At 42.9% G+C, this 25,624-nt stretch overlaps 1 protein-coding gene across 2 annotated transcripts; it reads left to right on the plus strand.

The window, feature by feature from the left end:
- Positions 1-213: 213 nt before the first annotated feature.
- Positions 214-24,150, plus strand: HSD17B3 (hydroxysteroid 17-beta dehydrogenase 3). Of its 2 annotated transcripts, XM_006187322.3 has the most exons (11): positions 214-480; positions 3,772-3,818; positions 6,098-6,173; positions 7,929-8,036; positions 9,094-9,161; positions 10,333-10,368; positions 13,211-13,245; positions 14,741-14,822; positions 15,420-15,485; positions 16,780-16,929; positions 23,250-24,150. In XM_006187322.3, exons 1-11 carry the CDS (start codon positions 330-332, stop codon positions 23,358-23,360), a joined length of 930 nt encoding a protein of 309 aa, XP_006187384.1. In that variant the 5' UTR covers positions 214-329; the 3' UTR covers positions 23,361-24,150. The 2 variants fall into 2 exon arrangements, with proteins under 2 accessions (XP_006187384.1, XP_032333340.1); XM_032477449.1 differs by lacking the exon at positions 16,780-16,929 and having other exon boundaries at positions 252-480.
- Positions 24,151-25,624: the final 1,474 nt, after the last annotated feature.

A 25,624-nucleotide genomic window follows, 5' to 3' on the forward strand; every position in this document is an offset into this window, starting at 1 on the left:
CAAATTCAGGGAGGGGACTCTGCGCTGCCGTTTTTCTTTGTCCAGGCTTTATCTTTCTTCCTGTCCACCTTTCACTTCTTCACCAACTCCCCTGTGGTCACAAAAGCCCAACAGTATTATTAAAAAGACTATTTTATCAAAAGCCTATGAATCAGAGGACTGTGTAAAGAAGTTACTCTAATCTAAATGCCTCGACACAGTGACAGGGTGGAATGTGCCCAGTGTCTCCCGAAGGGGACAGACACTCCTCCAGGGCAGCCCCACGTGCCCTCGGAGGCTGTGTGGGCTGGACCAGGTCTGAAACAGCATCTTGCTGTGGTGCCGTCCTGATGGAGCTTCTGGAACAATTCTTCATGTTCGTAGGGCTGCTGGTGTGCCTGGTCTTCCTGGGGAAGTGTGTGCGATTCTCCAAACACATTTTCCTGCACTTCTGGAAAGTTTCACCAAGGTCTTTCTTGAAGTCCATGGGACAGTGGGCAGGTAAAGAGAACTTCCCATCTCCCGTTTTTTCCGTTGTTCTTATGTATTATTATTTAGGATCTCAAAAGATATATTGCATCTTTTCCCTTTGAGAGCAAAGATATAATTCCTTTGGGTGATTTTAATTTGAGGTGGGGCGCTGGACAGCATGAGTGAAATTAGGGTTGTCTGAAAAACAAGATGTCAGGCATCAGGAGAATAATTCGGGGACAATGCGACTGAGTTCTTATCAGTGCACTTGTCCTCATTAGCTGGGTTTTCCTCTTTTTGGAATTTCGTACGGTACAGATAATAGATGCTGCAGAAATTTTTGCATCCTCTTCTCCAGACTTTCAAAAGCCCCAGGGTGCCTTCATTTTGTTAAAGGGTGTTTCCAAATTCTGATATCCAAATAATTTAAATTCACTTTATTAAAAAAGTTTCTCCAAGCCCTTTCATGAAGGGAGGGTAATACAAACTCCAGGCAATAAAGATCTCTATGGAGACATGTGTTTAAAGACGGTTAGATACAGAATCTGGGTCTGGTTTGGGTCCCAAGTAGATTGATTAATTGCTGCCTCCCAATGGGATCTATCACCTAGAACTGCTCTGCAGAGTTTCAGCCTCATGACTGGGTTTAATTGAGGTGAAGGGCACGAGGCTATGATTTTAGCATCTTCTTGAATGAAGTGCCAAGGCTGCATTTCCAACCCAGTGTTATGTGCTGGTCTCAGCCTGTCACTAACTGATGTTTTAGTTGGGCCGGCCCTTTTGGTTCTTCTGTGTTTGCAAGATGCCTTTCAGCAGTAGCCATCAGGAAACTTAAAAAAAAAAAAAAAGGCTTATTACTTACAGGACCTGGAAATTGCATAGCACTCTGGTGCCACACAGCAAGGTCATGGGCGGGGAGAGAGAGAGAGAGAATGGGCCTGGGGTTCTGCTTTTATTCTATTCTGAGGTTGGGGCTTAGGGTTTCACAGGCTCATTCTTCATTGGTGAATTTAAAAAATAACTGGGAATTTATTTAAAGCACAGGAAGAGGAAAAACAAAGAACCCAAATGGTCAGTTACTGAAATCAACCAAGACTTTTAAAACAGAGGAGCCTCATTTGGAGGCGGTGGCCTGACTCATTAACTAGCCAGGTGGCCCATAGTGTTTATAGAAATAATTAATAATAATTAAGAAATAATCCTTTGAAGTACATGCCTCTTTGAAGTGGCTGCCTCATCTGGCAATCAAAGCATCCATCAGGCACCTGCATTACAAAAATAAAAAACCCAAAACTCCAACTGCCAGGTTTTACATTACAATTGGGCCCCCCAAAATCCAATAACTTAAAAAAAGAATTTAAGTGGCCTTAGAAATACAATGTCAGGCTAAATAAAATACAGGATACTCGGTTATATCTGAATTTCATATAAATAAGGAATAATTTTTTAGTTCATGACATCCCAACTATTTTGTGGGACATTCTTACACGAAAACATTCTCTGTTGTTCACCTGAAATTCAAATTTAACCGGGCATCCTGTGTCTTTATTTGCTAAAGCTGGCAACCTTACACCCTCAGCATCTGAAAGAAAGAAATGATTATATGAAAATTGTACGGGGTGGGAAAAATGCATTTTTTGATTGTTGCTTGTTACATTTGAAGAGAGAGAGAGACAGAGAAAGAGAAAGAGAGACGGGATGTGTGTGAATATCCCTTCCTCTCCGGGCAGTATGATGTTGCTAAGCAGCTTGAACTTGAATGTTCTGGATCCAAATGCCCTGTTCCACACAGATTCAAATGCCCACTGCACTGACGGGGCTTAGAACTCTGCCCATCAGCCCGAAGCTCTTCTCAGAACACAGATTCCAAGAGAAGTTCACATGTGGCCATGTGTGGTTGATTTCTTAATGGTGGCGCTGGTATTCTTTATGGACTTGTGGCCCCAAAGTCAGACAGCCTGGGTTCAAATCGTGCCGTCATCATTTTTAGCACCGTGACGTTGATTGGGTCAAGGACTTCCTCTCCATTAATTTCCTTAGTTATCAGCGACGGCCAGTGATGGTCGCTGCATTGTATGCTGTGCACACAAACGGAGGAGGTGGAGGTGACCAAGAGCCTCAGAGACAGCTTCACTTTTCCTCCCCCTTCTCCCCTCCTCTCCCTTCCCCTTCCCTCCTCTCCCCTTCCCTTCCCTTTCCATCTCAAGCTGTGTAAAGCTGCTGTGTAATTTAACTTGTAAATAACAAAGTCTAAGGGAATGAAAAATAAAAAAATTGTGCATGGCAGAAAGTTAAGCTCGCCTTAGATGCCAGCTACTTACTCATTCATCTTAACCATAGTTGAGGCCCCGTAGTGGGGGATTTTGAGGATGGAGTGGGTGTAATGGAGGGGAAGGTGATGCCGAAGACCACGGAACCCTGAGCATAGCACCTCTATCGCGCGTGAAGTCACATAAAAGTACCCAAATGAACAAAGAGAATCATTTGTAATTATTAAAATGCGGGTGCTTCTGCCAGGGTGCTGCTTGAAGCTTGTACAATTCGGTCTGTTCTCACTCTCACGTAAGTTAAATGTATACACAGCTTTTGCACACACTTTAAGAAAGTGTTATCCTTCGATTGTTGGTCCAAGGGAAAATTGCAGATACAGTCTAGACTGAATTGTAGAGCATTTTGAAATTCTGACATTCCCACGAATGGGGTTTAGATCTCAGTCATTAAATATGTATGTGCTATTGGCTAAAAAAGGTCTAGAAGACCTGTCTGATGGTCACCTATTAATCATCAGAGTTAGTGAGCACAAATTCTTTAGGTCCCTTCATTCCATTGCATCCTTTTCTTGCATTTCTGTATTGTCCTTTGTTCTCTATCTCCCATGGGCTCTGTGAGGGTCCCCACCTCCCCCTAGGAAGTGGGGAGAACTTGACTTGGAGGAGGAACTTTGAAATGTCCTTCCTGCGCCAAGTGGGCGTGTGGGTAGAGATAAGCCACACCGCTTGCCCTGGATGAACTAAGGCTTGGAAATGTCTAAACCCTTATGGGCTCTGCAGAAAATGTTCCCCAGCTGAGGTTTTTGGTTTCATTTTGGAGTGTGTTTCCCACAGCCTCCCCCCCTCCGCCCAAAGCTTCATTTTGAGCAATTAGTAAAGGGAGTCAAGGCTGGACACTTCATAGATGAACAGAGTGGGGCTGGAAAGCAGGAGGGCGCTGCTCTGGAATATTAAGTATCCTAGAGGGTCAGTCTGCAAGGAAATGTAGCCAGTGAGAAAGAGGGCCTTAGGGATGAATTCTAGCCTTTACAACCATTTCCGCTTTTTGCAGTGATCACTGGAGCCGGAGATGGGATTGGAAAAGCTTATTCATTCGAGGTACGTTGTGTTGTTGGAGACTTTCTCCTCCCCTTTTATTAAAACATCAGACTCACATGATGCCCACCCCAAGCACTAGTTTTCTAATTAGAAAAGGAATTGACCTTCTTTTATGAAAGAAATAATTTTCTATTTAAAACAGAAGAAATTTAGGGTAATTTCACAATGTATACAAATATTGAACCATGGTTGTACACCTGAAACTAATATAATGGCATATGTCAATCATACCTCAATTAAAACATTTTTTTAAAAAGTAAAAAAAAAAAAAAAAAAAAAAGGAAATTTAAAAATCATAATCTCACCCCCGGCTACCTTTAAAAAAAAATACAATGATATTCAAAGTGGCAGTATCTCCCTTTTAGGAGTTGTTTTAGGAATTTGTGAGGGTGCGGTTACTTTGTAAGGTAATTGCATCATAAGTATTTATATACTTAAAACAATAAGAAAATTATAAGCTATTTTCCTTATATTTATCTTTTACATTATAGCTAGGGCATATACTGATTTTAAAAATTATTTGTGTAAGCGGGACACATCTGTAACTTTCATTTCAAGAAGATTAATGGGCATTAAAAAACAAAGAGAGGATGTGATGGGGCTGAGAGTCGCTGGAGTGTGAGCAGCGTCTGTGCGTGTTTCCTTCAGGCTCTTTGTTGCTCTGTAGCTAGCTAGCTAGATGGATAGTAGGTAATCATGCTTTTCTCAAAGTGCATTGATAGCATATGCAGTTTTGTGTGTTATTATTATTATCATTACAATGTTCACGTTTTCATTAATGAAGTGTTGTTTCCTGGAATTCCAATATATTTTATTTCTTCCTTGTGCCTGTAATACTAACCTCAAGAATGACTCAAAATACAATAGAAGGAATAGAAATAATCCTAGAAATGATAAGAGGACAGTAGGAACAACTGAATGTCCCCCAGGTCCCTACTCTTCCTTCCATTGTATAGAGTTGTACCTGGTAAGCTGCTGTCCAGGCAGGGAATTTCCCAGACTCCCCTTACAGGTGGGTGGGGCCGTGTGGCTCATGAAATCAAGCAGAAATGATGTGTGTCTCTTCCTGGTCAAGTATGTACCTTTTTTTGTGTGTGTGTGTCTTGGAGGGAGATAATTAGGTTTATTTATTTTTAGAGGACGTACTGGGGATTGAACCCAGGACCTCGTGTATGCTAAGCATGTGCTCTACCACTGAGCTATGCCCTCTCCCCTGAAACGCATCTACCTTTTAACACAACAATTCCATTTCTCCTTGTCTATCTACTCAAGGAATTAATTCACCCGTATATACAAAGATACAGAAAGTTTCTCCCTATAGCAATATTGGTAATTGGAAAACTTGAAAATGACTTAAACACTCACACGAAAGTGAATTATAGAGCAGTACAAAGCAATGAAAAAGGCAAGTGGCTGACGACATGGAAATAAACACAATACTTAGAGATAAAACACATCATCAAGTTAAAAAGACAAACGTATAATGCCATCTATAAAATGTGAAAAGAAAAGAAGCCCCACAAATCAAACTTTCACTTCTGCAGGCATTTATAGATGCTTACAATAGATGCAGAGAAAAAGTCAGAAAGAATCAACACCAAACTAAAAACAGCGGGAACCCAGCAGTGGGAGGGGAAATGGGGCCGCAGGGACATTAGGGACATCTTTTACAATGAGAATGTACTTGTGCATTTAATAGTATAGTTTAATAAATCAAGATAGAAAAAGATGCGGCATTTCTTCGGGAAAGTTCTCTCTTTTCTCACCTGTAGCATTCATGGTGTGAGGGGTCCCGGCCTGTCCCTGACGGCCCAGCACACTGTGTCTCCCTGTCCCCTGTGCCGTGGTCACACACACCACTTCCACACGCTGTGGCCCAGCCCCCGTGAGTCGAGGCAGTGTCCGTTTCGAGGAGAGTGCCTCCTGATCTCAGGGAAACATCCAGATTCTGAATTCCAACGCCTCCGACCTCAGGTGCTTCAGTTGGGAGGGCATTCAGATCGTGGCTCTGTACAAAAAAAAGCACTTAGAAGAATAGTTCCTAGTACATAATAAACACACACAAATAAACTATTATTATGTCACGGTTAGCCCGGCCCAGTGTGGCTGTTTCACTCATAACCCAGAAACCTCGGTCACATTCTGCACACTTAAACTCAGGACAAGCAAGCACATCACCCTTCAACCAAGTGGGCGATGCCCCAACTCACCTGTAAGACAAGGCTTCCCTGTCTGCTTATCATCTTTGTCTGTTTTGGTTTTCCCATCTCCACCCCCAGTTAGCAAGACAGGGACTTAACGTCGTGCTGATCAGCCGGACACTGGAAAAGCTACAGGCCATTGCTGCGGACATTGGTGAGTGTCCCCAAGAAATGAAGGTGCCGTATGGGGAGTCTGCCAGCCAAGTCTGCTTCTGTCCCGCTTGTCGAGGCATCTGTCAGCATCCCTGCATGTGCTCTCTGGAGCCAGGGGAACCAGCCCTCCCGTGGGGAGCCCAGTTTACAAAGCCCAGTGCAGGATGTAAGTGGCTTTAATTCACTTTAGTTTAGTTCACCAATGATTCTCTGGGCTGCATGAAGCAGGAACAGATTCACCCCACAAATATGTCCACTTTCTTGTTTGGTCGGTATTTTGATCTCTGGAATCAGACCCCTTCATCCAGAGGCTTCAGCTGCCAGGTTGCCTCTGCCCCTCCCTTCAAAAGCAGGATCTGTGTTTGGGGCTTTACTTCTCCAGATCCCTGCTCCTTGTAGTAGGGTGAGGGACAATGCTTGCTGGTGGTTGTTAGATTAAAAAAATTTTTTGATCCAGGGCTGCCATGTACGGTTGTGAAGGTTGTACACTATACAACCCTAAGAGACAGCAATTCTGTTATAATGTTTTATTATGAACAACTCTGAAATGTTCTTAGTAATGAGCATCATATGTATCCCTTTCTGGGCATTTGAATTTTAATCATTATTGATTTAATTTAGTAATTAATAGACACCTTCACTCAAAGGAATTAGTTCAACTATGAAGGCTGGTGAAGACTGTGGCCGACTGTCTACAGGGCAGCCTTATTTCCCTGGGGGAGATTTGGGATAGGAGATGGATGTGGGAGGCGTGAGGCTGAGCAATCACACCGAGGAGGCTCAGTGCCCTTGAACCAATGAATTCTGCTTTTGTTCTTGTGTCTGGCTATCAGAAATAACTTTGTCCAGGACTAGGACCTCTTCAGTGTTTCCCTTACAGTGCTAAAGGATACTTTGTATCATCCTTTTGAAAGGCAAGTAGTGTTTTTGAAAAGCAGCCTCCACTCGCAAACTATCCCTAAAGATCACTTGCCCTGGAAATATTGGGTCTAACTCCTAAGCTGGGCAGGTGGCAGCTGGTGAAATCTGCATGTTGCTTTTATATCTGCCCCAAAGCTCCTGCACAAGGCAAGTTCACATAGAATAGTGGAAAGGGTATCGAAGTTGGAGGGAGCAGCGTGTGAGTGCTCTTGGGCAAGCTAGTAAGCTTCTCTGAGCCTTAATTTTGTCCTCTGGAAAATGGGGCTAAAATCTACTTTGCAAGGTTATAGAGATGATTAAAAAGGGTATCGTGGTAGGTCAATGTTTTATACATTGCCAAAGTGTTGAACAAATACAAAGGGCGCCTGTGTCTATGTGGAGGGGACCTGACACACATTGAGCAGAGGCATCACACTTGGCTCTTACAGCCCGTAGTCCAAGGGCACCAGAACCACCGGGAGCACGTGTGAAAACAGATCACCACGCCCACTCCCAGGGTTTCCTGGGTCAGTAAGTCTGGGGAGCAGCCTGAGATTTGTGTTCCTACCAAGTTCCCACGGATGCTGATGCTGTGCTCTGGGGACCCCACTTTGCAAACCTTTGCACTAAATCTGTTTTAATGCCTTTACTTGTCACTGTAGTAACTCTCGGAATCACACAGAAACCGTCATTCACAAATCTTTCAGCACATCCTAGCATTTATCCGAGGCTGCTTCTTGTTTCCAATTAAGGTGATGGCTTGTCAGGTGTAGTGCAGAAGCACTGGGGGAACGTGGTGGGCAAGAGGGAATGTGGACTCCTGTTGGTTACAAAATAACCTTTGTCTCTAACGCAGAGTGGACCATAGGGAGTAGCGTGAAGATTATACAAGCAGATTTTACCAAAGATGACATCTACGAGTATATTCAAGAAAACCTTAAAGGCTTAGAAATCGGAATTTTAGGTAAGTAAGTGGTAAAATGTAAAGGTTGTTGTGAGGGATCAGCGAAACAATTATCTTGGTGATAATTTGATTGTACGGTCGCTTAAACTTCACCCATGACTGGCAGCTACACCATTAAATCAAATCTTAAAGCTCCATTCTTCAAGAGGCTTTACTAGATTAGCAAATTTATATATGACTTTGGAATGTAGTAAATCTACATATTTCAACCTTCCCCATCACATTCCCTAATTTAAACTATTTTTCTCTCACTGGACTGATATTGACATTTGGCAGGAAGAGGGAAACAGAGAGGAATTAATTTAGCAAATAAATATGATGCAATGATCCATGAAATAGAGAGTCAGTGTGGTTGTTTGAGAATTGACTTTCTCACTCAGGAAACAAGATATGATTTTTTTTCTGTGACAATTAATAGAAAATCTATTTTATAACCATATACACACAGTATTGTGTTTATATTGTATGTTGAAGGAAGATTTGATTTTGAAACTTCCTGCTGAACTTAAGTTAGTAAATTACAATTTTTACTAATAAAAGTGGAAAATATATCATTGCATGAAAACTGGAAAGAACCGATGAGCACAAAAAAGAATTATGAATTTCTTAAAATCCCGACAGCCTAAGATAGCATCTTGGTACATTTCCTTCCAGGTACATACACACATATTTTCAAAATCAGGATTAAACTTACATATCGTTTTGCAACATTTAAAAAAAGCCATATATCATGAATGTTTCCCCATGTTCTTTAAAATTCTGAGCAGTCATAGTTTTGAACGACTGCATTAAGTTCCACCGTATGACCACATCGTGATTCATTTTATGTGCTTTGGATTATTGGACCACAGTTTTTTTTTTTTCCCTCCAATTTCCTCACTGTCATCAGATCACGTTGCAGTGAATAACTCTGTATATAAATCTTTTGTACGTATTTCCTTAGGGAAACTTCCCAAGAGAAGAATTTCTGGGTTGACTATGACAGTTTTTAAGGCTTTCCATTGAACGTTTGCCAAGGGCTTTTCTGACACCTTTTTGCTTTGCCTCTTTGGGTCAGTCAACAATGTCGGAATGCTGCCAGACCTTCTCCCGACCCGTTTCCTTAACACACCGGATAACATCCAGGTAGGCACGTGCTCGTCTGTGGGTGGGTCCCTGGCTGAGTAATTACCATGGCTGGGAAGGTGTAATGGGAGTGCGGCCAAAAGTCTGTATTCCAGAAGGATGTCTGGGGGGGTCTCCCTTCCTTTTTGCCTTAGTACTTGATACACAGTTAAGGGTACCAGGGTTCAGGACTGTCTCTAGGATAAGGACATCTTCCCTCCTCTGCACGCGTCAAAATTTACCTGCTACTGTCCCAGTCTTTTGGGACTCTGCACTTTGCTTTATAAGTGGGTAATTCTGCCTAACAAATTCACAGCTGTGGATTCAGTGCGATTCAACTCTTTGACTTTCTTCGTCTTCCCAGGTAAGAAGATTTGTTCAGCTTTCAGTGTGAGCGAAGTCCATAATACACACTCTGTGGTTGGGGGTGTTGTAAATTCAGCAAGTAAATTCAGGACGCCACTGCTGATCCTGAGTAAATTTACTGTGCATTTAATAGCCTTTGAAGGCACTATATTTTGATTCTTCCTCAGGCGGATTATTCTATTCTCCAATCTCGCAAGTATTCCTGTGGTCTTATTTAAGCCCTGAGCCTACTGCATGGACATACAATGCCGGATTACTCAGACACGGCTGAGCATCCTCACCAAAGCTCCTCTTGGCCACACGTCCGACCCCATGGTCCCTATTTCTGGCACAAGTCTGTGTCTCTCCAGTAAGAAGGTTCCATTCCTGCCTCTCTTTCTCTATTTACGTCTGCCTTTGTGCATGTCTCTGTATCTGTCCCTTTTCCCCTCTCTGTGTTTCTAGTAGCTTCTTTACCTGGCCTCCATAGCCCAGAACCTCTATCTTGTATTATACAACCATTCGCCTTTCTAATCTCTGTGCTGTGGTCTCTGGACCCACATCTTCTTCGGTCAGCTGGAAATGAACATCTCCCTTTGAAAAACCGTGCCCATATTCCTCCCTAAATTTTATGACCACATGCTTAGAGAATCATGTCAGAAGTTCCCCAGTTCCAGTGCTCATTTGCTGAATATCAACCAGCAGCCTCCGTTGCAGGCTGGGTGAGTGACGGAACCGCTCAGACACACAGCGCTGCCCACTCGATGGTTCTTTAGCACTGACTGCTTCTCAGGAGAATTTCTCAAATGATCTGGCTGATTCACGGTTGGGATTCTTTATTTTGCAGGGACTCATCCATTGTAACATCACCTCCGTCGTGAAGGTAAGTGATCAACATATGTGCTCAATACAGTAAACTGTAGTAGCTGCAGGAATTCGGCAACTCAGGAGAATCGGCCCCTTCCCGGAGATGCAGAATTCTTGATAATTGAACCACACTTGATTGAGAGGCCATGTAGTAGCCTCTTAATCGTCTTACCCCGTTTTCATCAAGAAAATACAGTGATGGATTCATTCTCCCTAGCACCTGAATCTTATCTTTGCATTCAGTTTTGTCATAAGTCAGAACATATTAGACCTGATGATGCCGGAAATTACTGAGCATTCCAAAGCAACTTAAAAATATTAATACTTTCTTCTGATTGTAGTCTTGCCAAGAAAGGAAAGCTCGCTCTGTTTGGAAAAATGACAAAGGGTATGGTTTGGATTTTATGGACTCTTGTTGCTCTGAAAATATTTGCTGAATTGAAGTTCAAGTTCATGTGTATTCTGAACCCAGCTCAGCTACCAATTAGTTGGACAGCATCGAGCGTGCTATTGAACTCCCTTGAACTTCAGATTCTTGATCTGCTATTTAGAGTTTGGGGTTATGTGATGTGTTAGGTATGTCGGCACTTAAGTCGTTTGATTTGAGTGGACTGCGTGAGCATTTATAGGCATGACTGCTGCAAAGCCATCCTACGCTATCCTTTGTGTGAATAGTAGACAGGCGCCCCCTCTCGGCAGACAATTTGGAAAAAGGTGCAGCTTAAGAGCAGATTTAGCCCGGTGACTGGTGAGTAGATGAACCTGCTTCCCTTTCCTCTGAATGGTGACAGCCCTCTAAGTGGCTCGTGAGTGAACCCTGTGCTTTTAGCTTGCGCTCACCCTCCTAGCTGGGCAGCTTGCTCAGTACACAACATTCACTACCGCACATGGCAGCCCTCATGACCACTCTGGAAGGTCCAGAGGAGCTTCAGCAATGAATCAGGTGTGATCCCTGACTTCACAGAGCCGGGACCCTCATCTGGGGACTAGCAGCAGAGGACTGGTTTCCCAGGAGAAAATTGTTTGCTATCAATATCAAAAGCAGGGATGGATGCTGAGCAGACCAAAAAAAAAAAAAAAAAAATTATTTTCAGGTGCATGAAGTTGAGCTGACAAAAATTATTTGCACCCTTGGTTGTTTTTTTTGTAAGTATTCTAGTATTTCATAGTTTCCTGCTCTTTTTTTTTTTTATTGGTACACACATTCTTTTTAGGCTGAGCAATCAATGCCTTTTAAAAATCTCCAGCTGATGTAATTGTAAGTTTTATATGGTGGCACTGTGTCTGCAGCCTTACTACTAAAATCTTTTCCGTGAATGTATACATTGATCTTCCTGTCTTGATCCGTTTGATCACAGAGTTTCCCAAATGTATTTGACAACCCTCTGACTCCTTTAGCAGAGAAATGCTTTGATTTTCTGAAAAAAAAATTTATTTCATACATTGGTAGACATTAAATTTTTTAAGTAACAAAGAAAACAAATGGAAGTTTGGCTTCTAAGCACGCCATGTCCAAGTTGGTTACGTGGGCTGGAAGCATGACTAGTATCATGTAATTATTCCAAAGGAATCATCTGGAAACACTAGACTCCTCTATCGAGAGCAGAGATGGGAGAATGAGTATGAGGACAAAGGGAAGGTGGAATATGAGACTAAAAGCTAGAAACTTTGAGACAGGGACCCACAAAGTCCAGTGTTGTCTAATTGGGATCAGTCACCCAGTCAGGCTTTTGGGAGACTTTGAGACACTCTGCCCAACAGTGCTCCAGTTACAGCCTTGATGAAGTTGGGAGGAGCAAGGGAAGGGTGCAGACGAGCTCTCATCCACATCCTTCTCTCACCTCCCTCAAAATCCAGGGTTCCCGGAGGCAGCCCTGTGGGTTCTAGGAAGCCCCCACCACTCTCACCCCTGCCGCTGCTCCAGAGCAGTGACAGCATTATCTGGAGGCCCCCAGGATGGGCTTCCTGGCCTAGGACGCGTGGGTGACGGCAGGGACGGAGCCCACTGAGAAGCTGCCGTGGGGCCCCAGGCAGTGTGAAGAAACAGGCAAAGCTTGCCTTTTGGTCCCCGGTCACCTCTGTTTCTCTGCCCCTCCCCATCCCTTTGGATCCTCTCTGTCTCAGCCCTGCTCCCAAGACGGGGCCTGATTCCACTCAGTTGCGTTTCTAAGGACATTTCCATGGGTTTGCATCTTTCTTAATTCTTAGCATGGGTGCCTTATAATCATGCCATGTAAAGCTCTTTTAACAGACTATTTAACCTCTAGGACTGTCAGGAGGACCTCTCCCAGGGCCAGTAGGTTAGGATGCGGAGGGACATCTCAACGCTATTGTGATTCCAACAGACAGACAGACAGACACGTTGTGACTAGGGAGCTCAGGCTGCTAATGAGGCTGCTGTTAAACTGAGGAGACATCCTTCATCTCATACCTTGTAAATGAGATGCTCATGGACACTTGTTAGGTCCTGACAGCCCCTGATTCTAACTCATGGGCGGGGTTGACAGTGGCCCGTCTACTTTGGCCCGTCTCCCAGAACGAAGAGTACCCGGGGGGACTTGGTGTTGGGCCTACAGCCATTGGCCAATTCCCATAATTTTTCACTGCCCTCATTTTCCAGGAAGACTTCAGTTTTATGCAGAAGAAACCAGAGGCCTCTGAAGCTTTTGCCATTTGTCAAGGCTGCCTCCTGTGGGTTCCAGCCAGACTCTAGTGTTGTCAGAATTACCTCCAATGCGTGTCAGCAGATTTTCAAGGCCATCTAAAAAAAAACAAACCTTTCTCCAGTTTCCTCCCGCACCCTCTTCCCATTGCAGCTTAGCTCTTTGTCAAGGCTTACCTTTGGCCTTCTCTTGCAGATGACTCAGCTGATTCTGAAACACATGGAATCAAGGTAAGCTCTTTCCTTGAAAAAGTGTGAAGCGATGTGTGGTCTCCCTGGCCTGGCAGTCAGCTGACTTGGGGACCTGGGGGGATAAGGTTCACCCACTGCTGCTTTCAGGAGTGATAAAACTATGATGAAAGGACAGGGAGATTATGGGAGAAAGTGTGACATTCTGGACCAGGCCAGTTTTGCAAACAGAGAAGCATATTTGAAGGTCAAATGTGAGCATACACTGAAAGGAGGAAAAGAAAAGAAAATGTGTGTTTCAGCAGACATTGTATTAAAGAAATTAACTCGTAGTATTAAAAAAAAAAAAAAAAAGAAACATGGCATTGTTAGGTGCCCCTAATGTCTTCTTCTTGTGCCCTCTTTACCTTTAAGTGGAGGTAGAGAGGCAAACACAGGAAAAAAAGAAAGAAAGAAAAAAAAAAAAAACCCAAAAAACTCCGATAAAAGGCTGGAAGTAATAAGAGTATCTCTCCATTTACTTAGATCTTCTTTGATTTTTTTTCCCCTCAGTGTTTTGCAATTTTTAGTCCACAAGATTCTGTACATGTTTTGTTCAATTTATACCCGAGCAATTTCATTTTCTTTGGAGCAATTGCAAAGGGTGTTGTGTTTTAATTTTGTTACCATATAGAAATCCAATTGAGTTTTGTATGTTGATCTCGTAAAAAAAAAAAAAAATTAACTCATAGTGAGTCTAAAAGAGACTTCAGAAGTTGGCCTGAGGCCAAGACCATCTCTTTGTTATTACACATTTCAGCTCTTGTCAGAACGAATACTCCGATTTAGGGGTAAAAATCACCACCCCATCAGTGTCCTTATTTATTCCGTTTGAAATCACCCTGTTACAATGCCCATTTGGGGGCTGGTTTTTCTCAGGTGGTGTTCATTAAAGGCAAATGGTTGATAGTTTTCTATCATAGTGGAAGGAGGGGCTGGGCCCTGTGTTCTAATTGGCAGTTTCTTGGCTTTTTTCTGGATTGAATCCATCTATTTGGGAAGGAATAAGGATATTGAATTTCAAAAGGGGAAGTAAGGACCCCAGAGGCTTGCTTGGGGGCGCCTGTGTGAGCAGATGATGGACGGTCAAATTCCACCCAAGACAGGATTCTGCACCTGACATCTGTCCTGTTATCAGAAGGGACCTTGAGCTCATGTGGTCACATTTGAGAGAGAAGGCTCCCTCCCCCCTTGAGTCGTATCTGAGCTGAGTTGGTTCCCTGCGTTTTGGTGGGGGTCTTCGTTGCAGCAGAGACCCCGGTTTCCAGTCAAGCCCTTTCTGTCAACTGACCGCTGGGTGACATCACTGTGGCGGGGTAGCCTGTGATGCAGAGGGAGTCCCACTCCAAGGTCTTGGAAGCAGAACGTGTAACACACACGGAAACCTAGAGGTGTTGATGGAATTTTCCCAGCGTTCACATGAGCTCCTTCATTTCCTTCCTTCTCAAGGTGTAATCGGGCAGCAAAGCAATTGACACTTGGTTTCTTTGCCTTTTAGGCAGAAGGGTCTCATCTTGAACATCTCTTCCGGGATGGCCCTCTTTCCCTGGCCTCTGTATGCCACGTATTCGGCTTCCAAGGTGAGTGACAGATGTGGTCCAAGCCTCCGTCTCCTTCCTCTTGCTTTCCCAGTTAGCGTTTTCCGTTGGATCATCTGGCAAGCTGATGGACAGATTTGCCTGGAGGAACTCTTCTAGGTACAGAGCGGAGCTAGTCAGCCCGTGCCTGGGAGCAGATCACAAAAAGGATCTGCTGATGCCTGGCACAGCCGGGCAGCCCCTGTGAGACCCCAGCCCCACTCAGCTCCTTGCCTGGATGGCCTGCTCTCCTCCTGCCAGCAAGGAACGTTGTAGCTTCCTTCCTGGACCAGATGTCCTCTCACCGTAGCCATAAAAACAGACCTGAGGAAGAGGGGGTGTTCTAGACAAGGGGGTCTGCCGCTGGGTGGGGTACCTACATGCAGTGGCCCCAGGTATGTGTTTATCGCAAAGTGTATGTTCCTGCTCCTTGAGGGAGCTCTTCCTAGACCAAGAAATGAAGCTCTAACTCCCTTCAAGACGAACTGCTGCATTTTAAGGTAAAACAGATAAACTCTGTGTGGTGCCTTTTGACATCTAAGTTGGCTGTGATGGAGATTGAAGTTCTAGGTCTTCAGGCATTTCTCCTTTCTGCTCCAGGCTTTTATGTGCACATTTTCCAAGGCCCTGCAAGCGGAGTATAAAGCAAAAGGAATCATTATCCAGGTGAGGTTAACAGTTCTGAGTCCTTGAGAAGAGGAACCCTGAATCCCCATAAATTGATTGAGTCATACATTGGATTCAGTTATAAAATAGCATCATTTCAAACATGATGAGAAAAATAAGTGATGGTATGAAAAATAAAATGAAGAAAACAAGCAAGGATTTTTTTTTTCCCCTAAAGATGCCAAGGTCTCTTGGTCTGGGAATAAGGTAAGAAACCCCACTATGAAACCTCTTGCCAGGCCACAAGGTGGTGAGGCCACCGGTGGAAACAAGGCATTGGATTTTGCAGGGTACAATGTGTGGTTGTTTATTTTTCTTACCAGGACAGACAAGACTATGAGATATGTGCCACTCCTGGCTCCTAACTGAAGGGGGAAAATGGGAATCTTAAAGCACTTTTAATTGCTCCAACTTTGCTTACACATGTTAGAAATAAACCTCGGAGATAGCTTTGCCAGATAAAATACAGGACATCTAGTTAAATTTGAATTTAAGGTAACAAATAATCTATTGAGAATAAGGATATCCCATTCAATACCTGGGATATAATTAAACTGATTTTTTTCCCGTTGTTTGTCTTGGCTTCAGATACAACTCGTGTCCTGCATTTTCATTTTCGAAGCCTGGGGACCGTGTTCTGTCCTCGGTCACCCTAAGTGCATTTGAACCAGCTGGTGTTGTGTGGCCAAGGCCTCATTTGGAGTTAGTTGCAAAGTTAAGACAGAAACTGTCCTCTCTGATTCCCAGCTCTGTGCTATTATTACTCCCGTTACTGTTCTGTTATCATTTAGGGTCTTTTATAGGAAGAACAGAGTTGAGAAAAATACCATATGATATCACTCATATGTGGAATCTAAAAAAAAAAAAAAAAAGAAAAAAGAGGACAGTAATGAACTCATCTACAAAAGAAACAGACTGGCAGACATAGTAAACAATCTCATGGTTACCGGGGAAATGGGTGGGAAGGGATACATTTGGGAGTTTGAGATTTGCAAATATTAACCACTATATATAAAAATAGATAAAAAACAAATTTCTTCTGTATAGCACAGGGAATTAGAGTCAGTATCTTGTAGTGACCTTTAATGAAAAAGAACATGAAAACGAATATATGTATGCATATGCATGGCCAGGGACACTGTGCTGTGCACCAGAAACTGACACACTGTAACTGACTGTACTTCAATTAAAACAAAAAGAACCGCGTTGGAACATGAAGGATGGCAAAGTGGGCGTTAATTTGTCAGGGCGGGGCAGATGGCTCCTGCCTTATGGTCTTTATTTCCCATTATAGGTGCTGACTCCATATGCTGTTTCAACCCCAATGACAAAGTATCTAAATACCAACATGATAACCAAGACCGCTGATGAGTTTGTTAAAGAATCACTGAGTTACGTCACGAGTGGAGAGGAAACGTGTGGCTGCCTTGCCCATGAAATCTTGGTGATTGATCAATTCACCTTTCTCGAAGCAAGTGAGGACAGGCAGGCAGGGCTTACTTAGCTGGCTCTTCCTTGCTGCTGGAGCCCTCAGCCTTTCTCCATCGCGGCGAGGAGAGTGATGGCCGAGGGCTGCTGCGGAGGGTGACACAGCCCGTGAGAAGGCGTGTGCAGCAAGGGCAAGGAGACACTGGAGGCCTGAGTGCTCACCTAGATTAACTCCGAAGTTGGCCATCCGCACCCTTGGCTGCCTCACTTCTCCTCTCAGAAAGGAAGGGGGTTCCCAGAGCTCTTGGAAGGGTCAGGCCAAGACACAGCGAGCTTCCCTGTAGGGGCTGTCGACTTCCCTGGCCCTCTGTGTCAGTAAATGTTTAAGTACCCAGGAAAAAAAAACCCAAAACAAAACAGGGGGAGGGTATAGCTCAAGTGGTAGAGCACATGCTTAGCATGCGTGAGGTTCTGGGTTCAATCCCCAGTGCCTCTGTTGAAAAACCAAAAAAAAAAAAAAAAAAAAAAAAGAAAAAACCTAATCACCTTCCCCCACAACAACAACAAAAAAAACCTTTATTTTCTGGTAACATTTGCTATTGCCATGGTAAGTACTCCCCACACTGATGTTTAAGCTACCAGCATGTTGTCGCTGCAGGGGAATTCAGAAGGAGGCTTCACCATCAACTCTCGTGAGCAAGGACCAGCTGGTTCTTGCACACCAGGAACTCCATCAAACATGGGAGTAAGGCTCGGGGCATCTGGCACGAGGAGCCCTTACCATCCCTGGGCTGCTTTTAGAAAAAAAAACACAAACTTGAAACAAGAGTAGACTTGAGTATTGCATGCTGATACTGAGAACAAACAGAGTGTCAGGGTGGTTCTGCTTCCAGCATTAACAAAGAATCTTAGACAGACCTTTCCTTCCCTTCCATGGTCAGCTTTCTCCTCTGCCTCATATGCTTTTCTTCGGTGGGAGTTAGGATTCTCTCTCTCTCTGTCTCTGTCTCTCTCTGATGCTGGAGGGATTCACGAGTCAATGCACTAAATCTTCCCAAAGCATTCAGCTACCTCCTTGGAACTCAGTACTGAGACTCTGGCAAGAGATCCTGCATCGTCTTGGTCGATTACTTGCTCCCATTTACTGCTGATTCGCAACAATGGGCAAAATTACCATTTGGACTCACATTGCAAAGTGGACATGCAGAAAGAATAGAAGAGCTTTGTTTTGCCCGTTGCTGATCTGGTTTCTCTTTAGGTTATACTTGCTGCATGGCAGGAAAGCAAATTAATAGAATGTCTTAAACTTAGTTTGGTCTGATCATCTAAACTGCCGATTGAGGAAATGTGCCGTCCATTATTTAGAGAAAAATGTTCAGTGTTTCTGGGAGCGTCCCTTCTTCCTGCCTCTCTCACTAGGATGACACTGGGGATGAGAGCCCCCGTGATCTCCTGCTGGTCCTTAAGTGTGTGTGGCTGGTGTCCCTCATCTACCTGGTGGTTCCCCACTTTGCTGGTTTATGTCTGTGGGGAGTGAGAGGGATGACTTTCAGTCCTTTTGGCTAAGCCAGTAGACTCGCCAGCTACTGATGCCTGCAGACCCCTGAATTTCCGCTACCTCCCTCATCCAGCCAGAGGCCAGCTGCCCACCTGCAGCTTTGGTTCCCAGAGGCCCTCTGACTCTCAGCTCTGAATCAGCACCAGTGTGAACCTGAGGGGTGCTGGCAAACCAGAGCTCAGCACCAACCTCGTCATGCTGAGCTAATGTTCTGTGGTCGCACTGCAGGAGAGCAGGGGCAGTAACCCCTCCTTCGCCCTTAGTGTCACCCTTACTTACTTATCACCCTTCCTTATCCTTCATGCCAGTCCTCCAGCCCCTGACTTCCAGCCTAAGCGCAGAGAACACACATATCAGAGGACACACGTCTGGCTATGTCTCCCCATCTCTCTCTCGTCCACTTCCCACTACCTCCAGGACAGAAAAAGGACAGGGTTTCTGTGTGCTTTCCCAGTGCCACATCCTGTTCATCTCAGAGGGGTTAAGCTACCTCCAGTGGGTAACACGCCCTCTCCACCCCTTAAGAGAATTCTGTAATTTTAGTCCTCTGGGATACTAATGTTTTAGATGGAATCCATCAGCATTCAGAAAATGTTTTCTAGAGACAACAGCATGGCCTGGAAGACTTATTTGGCTACATAATCCAGATCTAAATGTCAAAAGTTGAAAAAATGTTTTGACTTTTCTCTTTTGACTTCTTATGTAACAAATTCTAATCTCTACTGGCCAACAGATACCAGGAACAGAGTAGGACAAAGTCTTTGCGCCCAGTGAAGCAAAAGAGAAAACGAAGAAAAGCACATAAATCATTAAAACCACAAAAACCAATTTTGAATTTGCCAGGATTTAGAAAGATCCTCGAATCTAAAGTTATAGATAATCAAATGGAATCAACCAGTAAACAAGCAAGCAGTGAGACAAAGACAGAGCCTCTCCACCCCCGAGGAGTCTGGGGGCAGGAACTGAGGTGGGAATGGAGCACCTACCCTAGAGTCCACGCGGAACTTGGGGCCTTCATCATTTAGTCGCTCACTCCTCCATTCTGACAGGTGCGAGGTGATATCTCTTGTGGTTTTGATTTCCATCTCCCTGATGTTTAGTGATGTTGAGCATCTTTTCATGTGCTTGTTGGACACCTGTATGTCTTTGGGAAAATGTCTGTTCAGATCCTCTGCTCATTTTTAAATCAGGTTGTTTGTTTTTTGATGCTGAGTTGTATGTGTTATTTGTATATTTTGGACATCAACCCCTTATGAGCTAAATCTTGGCTATATTCGTCTCCCACTCGATAGGTGGCCTTGTTGTCTTGTTGATAGTTTCCTTAGCTGTGCAGAAGTTTTTTAGTTTTATGTAGTCCCATTTGTTTATTTTTGCTTCTGTTTCCCTTGACTGAGAAGACATATCCAAAAATATTAAGACTGATGTCAAAGAGGGTATTGTCTATGTTTTCTTCTAGAAGTTTTATGGTTTCAAGTCTTATGTTTTAGTCTTTAAAACACTTTGAGTTTATGTTTTATGAATGATGTGAGCAAGCAGTCCAGTTTGATTCTTTTGCACGTAGCTGTCCAGTTTTCCCAACACCATTTACTGAAGAGGCTGTCTTTTCCCCAATGTATATTTTTGTCTCCTTTGTCGTAGATTTACTGCCCATATAAGTATGAGTTCATTCTAGGCTATCTATTCTGTTCCATTGATCTATGTGTCTGTTTTGTGTCGGTACCATACTGTTTTGATTACAGTGGCTTTGTAGTATAGTCTGAAGTCAGGGAGCATGAGTCCTCCAGCTCTGTTCTTTCTCACAATTGGCCATTCCAGGTCTTTTGTGTCTCCATACACATTTTAGAATTATTTGTTCTTGTTCTGTGAAAAATGCCACTACTATTTTGATAGGGATTGCATTGAATCTGTAGGTTGGCTTGGGTAGTATGGTCAGTTTAGCAAAATTAATCCTTCCAACTCAGGGACATGGTGTATTTCTATTTGTTTGTGTCATCTTCAGTTTCTTTCATCAGTGTCCTAGTGTTTTCCGAGCACAGGCCTTTTACTTCCTTAGTTAAATTTACTCCTAGGTATTTTATTCTTTTTAATGTGTTGGTAAATGGGATTGTTTTCTTAATTTATCTTTCTGATAGCTTGTTGTTAGTGTATAGAAATACAACAGATTTCTGTATATTAATTTAAAACCTGCAACTTTATTTTTATTGAAGTATAGTTGATTTACAATGTTGTGCTAGTTTCTGGTGTACAGTATAGTAATTCAGTTTTATATATAATACATATGTATATATATTCTTTTTCATTATAGGTTATTACAAGCTATTTAATATAGTTCTTTGTGCTATACAGTAGGACCTTGTTGTTTATCTATTTTGTATATAGTAGTTTGTTCCTGTAACTTCATGAATTTGTTGATGAGTTCTAACATTTTGGGGGGGGCCTTTTTAGAATTTTCTACGTGTAGTATTATGTCATTTGCAAACAGTGACACTTTTACTTCTTCCTTTCCGAGTTGGATTCCTTTTTTTTTTTTTTCTTGTCTGATTGATGTGGCTAGTAATACTTCCAATACTGTGTTGAACAAAAGTGGTGAGAATGGACATCTTTGTCTTATTCTGATCTTAGAGGAAATGCTTTCAGCTTTTCACCATTGAGTATGATGTTAGCTATGGGTTTGTCACATATGGCCTTTAGTATATTGAGATATGTTCCCTCTACACCCACTTTCTGGAGAGTTTTTATGATAAATGGGTGTTGAATTTTGTCAAAAGCTTTTTCTGCATCTGTCGAGGTGATTATATGGTTTTTATTCTGAATTTGTTAATGTGGTATATCACATTGATTGTTTATGGATATTGAACCATCCTTGCAGCCTGGGATAAATATCAGTTAATCATGGTGTATGATCTTTTTAATGGATTCTTGAATTTGGTTTGCTAATATTTTGTTGAGAATTTTTGCATTTATGTTCATCAGTGATATTGGTTGGTACTTTCCTTTTGTGTGTGTGTTGTCTTTGTCTGGTTTTGGTATCAGCGTGATGGTGGCCCCATAGGATGATTTTGGAAGTGTTTCTTCCCCTGCAATTTTTTGGAATAATTTCAGAAGGGTAAGTGTTAACTCTTCTCTAAATGTTTGGTAGAATTGGCCGGTGAAGCCTTCTGGTCCTGGACTTTTGTTTGTTGGGAGTTTTTAAATTACTGATTCAATTTCAGTACTGGTAATTGGTTTGTTCATATTTTCTATTTCTGGTTCAGTCTTGGGAGATTGTATGTTTCTAAGAAATTGTCCATTTCTTCTAGGTTGTCCATTTTATTGGCATGTAATTGTTCACAGCAATCGTTTATGGTTCTTTTTATTTCTGTGGTGTTGGTTGTAACTTCTCCTTTTTGATTTCTGATTTTATTGATTTGGATCCTCTTTTTATTCCTTGATGAGTCTGGCTAAAGTTTTATCAATTTTGTTTATCTTTTGAAAGACCCAGCTTTTAGTTTTATTGATCTTTTCTATTGCTTTTTTAGTCTATATGTCATTTATTTCTGCTCTGATATTTATGATTTCTTCTACTACTTTGGGTTTGTTTGTTCTTCTTTTTCTAGTTCCTTTAGGTGTAAAGGTTAGTTTTTTTTTAATTTGGGATTTTCCTTATTTCCTGAGTAGACATGTATCACTATAAACTTCCCCTTTAGAACTGCTTTTGCTGTGTCCCATAGATTTTGCATCATTGTATTTTTACTTTCATTTTTCTCCAGGTAGTTTTTTATTTCTCCTTTGATTTCTTCAGTGACCCAGGGTGAACTCCAGTTGCCTCCTACCTTTCTAGGAGGGTCTCCAAGATCAGCAAATGGGTCTGACTCAGGATCCTTTCAAATGAATGCTTCTATCCTAGCTCCTGGAGCATGTGAGATTTTGTGTTTAAAAGTTGAATCTCTATTTCCTAAGGCCCCCCCGGCTCTAGTGAAAGTAAGCCTTGCTGGCTTTCAAAGACAAACATTCTGGGGGCTCATCTTCCTGGTGCAGGGAGCCTGATGTAGGACTCACTCATACCCCTTGATCCTTGGGGAGAAATTCTGCAATTGTAATTATCTTCCCATTTGTGCATCACTCACCCAGAGGTATGGCTCTTGACTACACAGCATATCTGTGCCACCCCCCCATCTCTTTGTTTTTCCTTCTTTATATCTTTAGTTATAGAAGATCTTTTATGCTAGACTTCAGATCTTTCTCATCAACAGTTGCTCTGTAAGTAGCTGTAATTTTGGTGTGCCCGTGGGAGGAGGTGAACTCAGAATCTTCCTCCTCCACCATCTTGGCCGCTCTCCCACTCATTAACTCCTTTATGCATTCAGGTATTTGCCAAGCCCCTACCATGCCTTAGGCATTGTGTCAGGTGGTGGAAAGCATTCCTGATTCTTTCCTGAAATCTCATTTGAATAGAACCTTAGTAGAAAGAACATGAAGACACCGGGAGGTTAAGCACCAGGAAGGGAAAGTGCTCACTAAGAGAAAGAAGGAAGGAGGGTGTTACCATGGACAGAGTTCTCTTAATTTGGAATTTCCCCACAGCTGATCCAGCAAGTGACTGCTTTGGTTCCTGAGAAAACCTTGTTTGCTAAGAAAGTGTCACAAGATCTTTAAACTTTAGTAACTACGTAAAAGACACTGGGACTCAACTTCAGCAGTCAGAAATACGTTTTTGAAGATGATGAATATAAACTGAGTTGTTTTATTGCAACTTCCATGCTCTTCTTTTCTCTCATTCATGCTTTGGTTTATTAAAGGCAAGCATTCTGAGCCTGATTCCGTCGTGGGTCTTCTACAGCAGCAAGTTTCAGAAGCTACTCCTGACTCGCTATGTGGACTACCTCAAGAAGAATGCCAACATCAGATAGTCTGGGTGAGCTGATGCACCAGCCAGCGTTGCTTTCTTTACCAACATCTGCATTGGCCAAAAGGGACCAGGACTCAACATCTTCCTGAAGCTGGAGGGCCTATGTCACAGATATAGTACCTAGAATACCACCTTTTTTTTTTTTTTTTTCCCCAATTTTACTCAGGTCTGGAGATCTTTGGGAGAGTAAAACTAAGAAAGTTTATTCATTCTAAGGCGCAGACATATATTTCTATTTTCTCAATTATGGGTAACAATAATAGCCATAATACAGAACGTTTTAATGCTACCTATATGTGTTGATTATTTAGCTGGTATGTTTCAGTCCTAAGCCCACCTTTTATACTCTGATCTGTGATGATGATCTGGGAAGCTTCAGACTCAGACCCTAAGGCACTCATGCCAGCTGGCTTTGTGTTCGAGTAGGCCAACGGGAGGCAAATTGGGAGCGTAAAAGGAGGTGGAAGGGGCTGGGGAAACTCCTTCCTGTTTGCATTTTTGTTACTATCACTCTGCAGAGAGAGCAGCTTTAGCCAGACAGCACCAACCAGTAGGCAGCCTGTAAAGATCTGAGCACCAGCCCCACAAAGCCCTCTTCAGGGATCTGAACATTAATCACGCAGGGATCCCCCTCTGAGCATCCACTTCCCAGAAACATCACCTCTTCCTTTTGGTTCCAGCAGCCCTGCAGTTACTGTTATATGAGTTACTCGGTATCCTCTTTTTCCTCTTTCAGACTTTTGACTTTGGTGTTATCAATTCCCTCTATTAAATTCTCTCTGTTTGAAATACTCAGTGTGCTTCTGTTTGGCTCTGCTTTTGTCTTTTTGTGACTGGACCTGACTGAGACTCTGTCATACAGATTATCTTGCTTGATCTAGGAAGCAGGCTGGATGGGTAGAATCTCTCTTATACAATGAAGAATCAAAAACTCTTTGTCAGGATAGGAAGGATATGGAAGTTACAACCGAGCAATATGAGAAGTTGTTTGCAAGTGTGTGGGAAGGTTAAAAGAAAAAAGTAAAATCGTCTAGAAGGGTGTAGGTAAGTCATCAGAACTAGTGATAGAGGGGTGCTTTTACCACCTTAAGGCCTGAAGGGGCTGGGTAGGGAGCAAATATTAGGAGGTGGGGGGAGAGAGAGAGAGAGAGGAAAGGAACTGTGTAAGAAACATTGCTTTAGAGGAGCTGCCACCTTCAGCTGAGAGATGCTGCCAGGCTGTGGCCATCCATAAAGAGGGAGAGAGGAATGTGATACTGTGATTTACAATATGAAATATATAGCTCATCTTCGTTCCCATTCCTTGGAATTTCCGAAGTGATAAGAGCAATAAGTGTGTCATTTGTTATTCATAATATGCCCCTTTCAACCATACTTGAGTTTAAGTTAATGAGGTGGCTTCTGGAAAGCCCCTAAAGATGGGGGATGGTTGCCAGGGGAACCAACCATGTGATTAGAGCTGGAACTTTCAGCCCTATTCTTCAACCTTTGAGGAGGGAAGGTGGGTAGAGACTGAGTTCAATCACCAATTGCCAGCGATTAACTCAATCATGTCTATGTAACGAAGCCTCTATAAATGTAAACTATGAACTATGGCGTTCAGAGAACTTCTGTGTTGGTGAGCATGTGGAAGTGCTCATGCCCACAGAAGGTGGCATGCCCACAGAGGGCATGGAAACCCCACACCCCTTCCCACATACTTTGAGCTATACATCTCTGTCATCTGCCTGTTCCTGAGTTGTATTTCTTTATAATAAACTGGTAATCTAGTAAGTAAACTGTTTTCCTGAGTTCTGTGAGTCATTCTAGCAAACGATCTAACTTGAGGAAGGGGTTGTGGAAATATCTGATTTATGATCATTTGGTCAGAAGCCCAGGCAACAAGCTGGACTTGCATTTGGCATATGAAGTGGGAGCAGTCTTGAGGGACTGAGCCCTTAACCTGTGGGATCTGATGCTCATAGGTCAGAATTGAGTTAAATTTTAGGAGACCCAGCTGGGTGTGGGAGAATCTCCCCACACATTTGGTGATCAGAATTATTTGAGATAGACAGAGGGTTGAGAGGAAAAACAAAGATGTTTTCTCCTTTGTGGAATGCATACCCAAACTTCATTCTCCTAGTGTCTTCTGGGTCTTCTGCTGGTGCCTTCTATTGATCATATCCAACTGAAAGCTCATTGATGTAATTCAAAAGGTCAATCTTCTGAGATACTAAATTGGGGGTGGGGAGGGAGAAGGGTAGGGACTGGATCTGGAGGGAAGGG

This window comes from Camelus ferus, chromosome 4 (assembly GCF_009834535.1).
Source record: "Camelus ferus isolate YT-003-E chromosome 4, BCGSAC_Cfer_1.0, whole genome shotgun sequence".
Classification (NCBI taxonomy): Eukaryota; Metazoa; Chordata; class Mammalia; order Artiodactyla; family Camelidae; genus Camelus; species Camelus ferus.

Excerpts from the sequence above, each read along its gene's own strand:
- HSD17B3 (XM_006187322.3), top strand. The coding sequence starts at position 330 with ATGGAGCTTCTGGAACAATTCTTCATGTTCGTAGGGCTGCTGGTGTGC. Across the intron at positions 8,037-9,093 it reads CTTAGAAATCGGAATTTTAG|TCAACAATGTCGGAATGCTG; the intron begins GTAAGTAAGTGG and ends TCTTTGGGTCAG. Across the intron at positions 15,486-16,779 it reads CAAAAGGAATCATTATCCAG|GTGCTGACTCCATATGCTGT; the intron begins GTGAGGTTAACA and ends TTCCCATTATAG.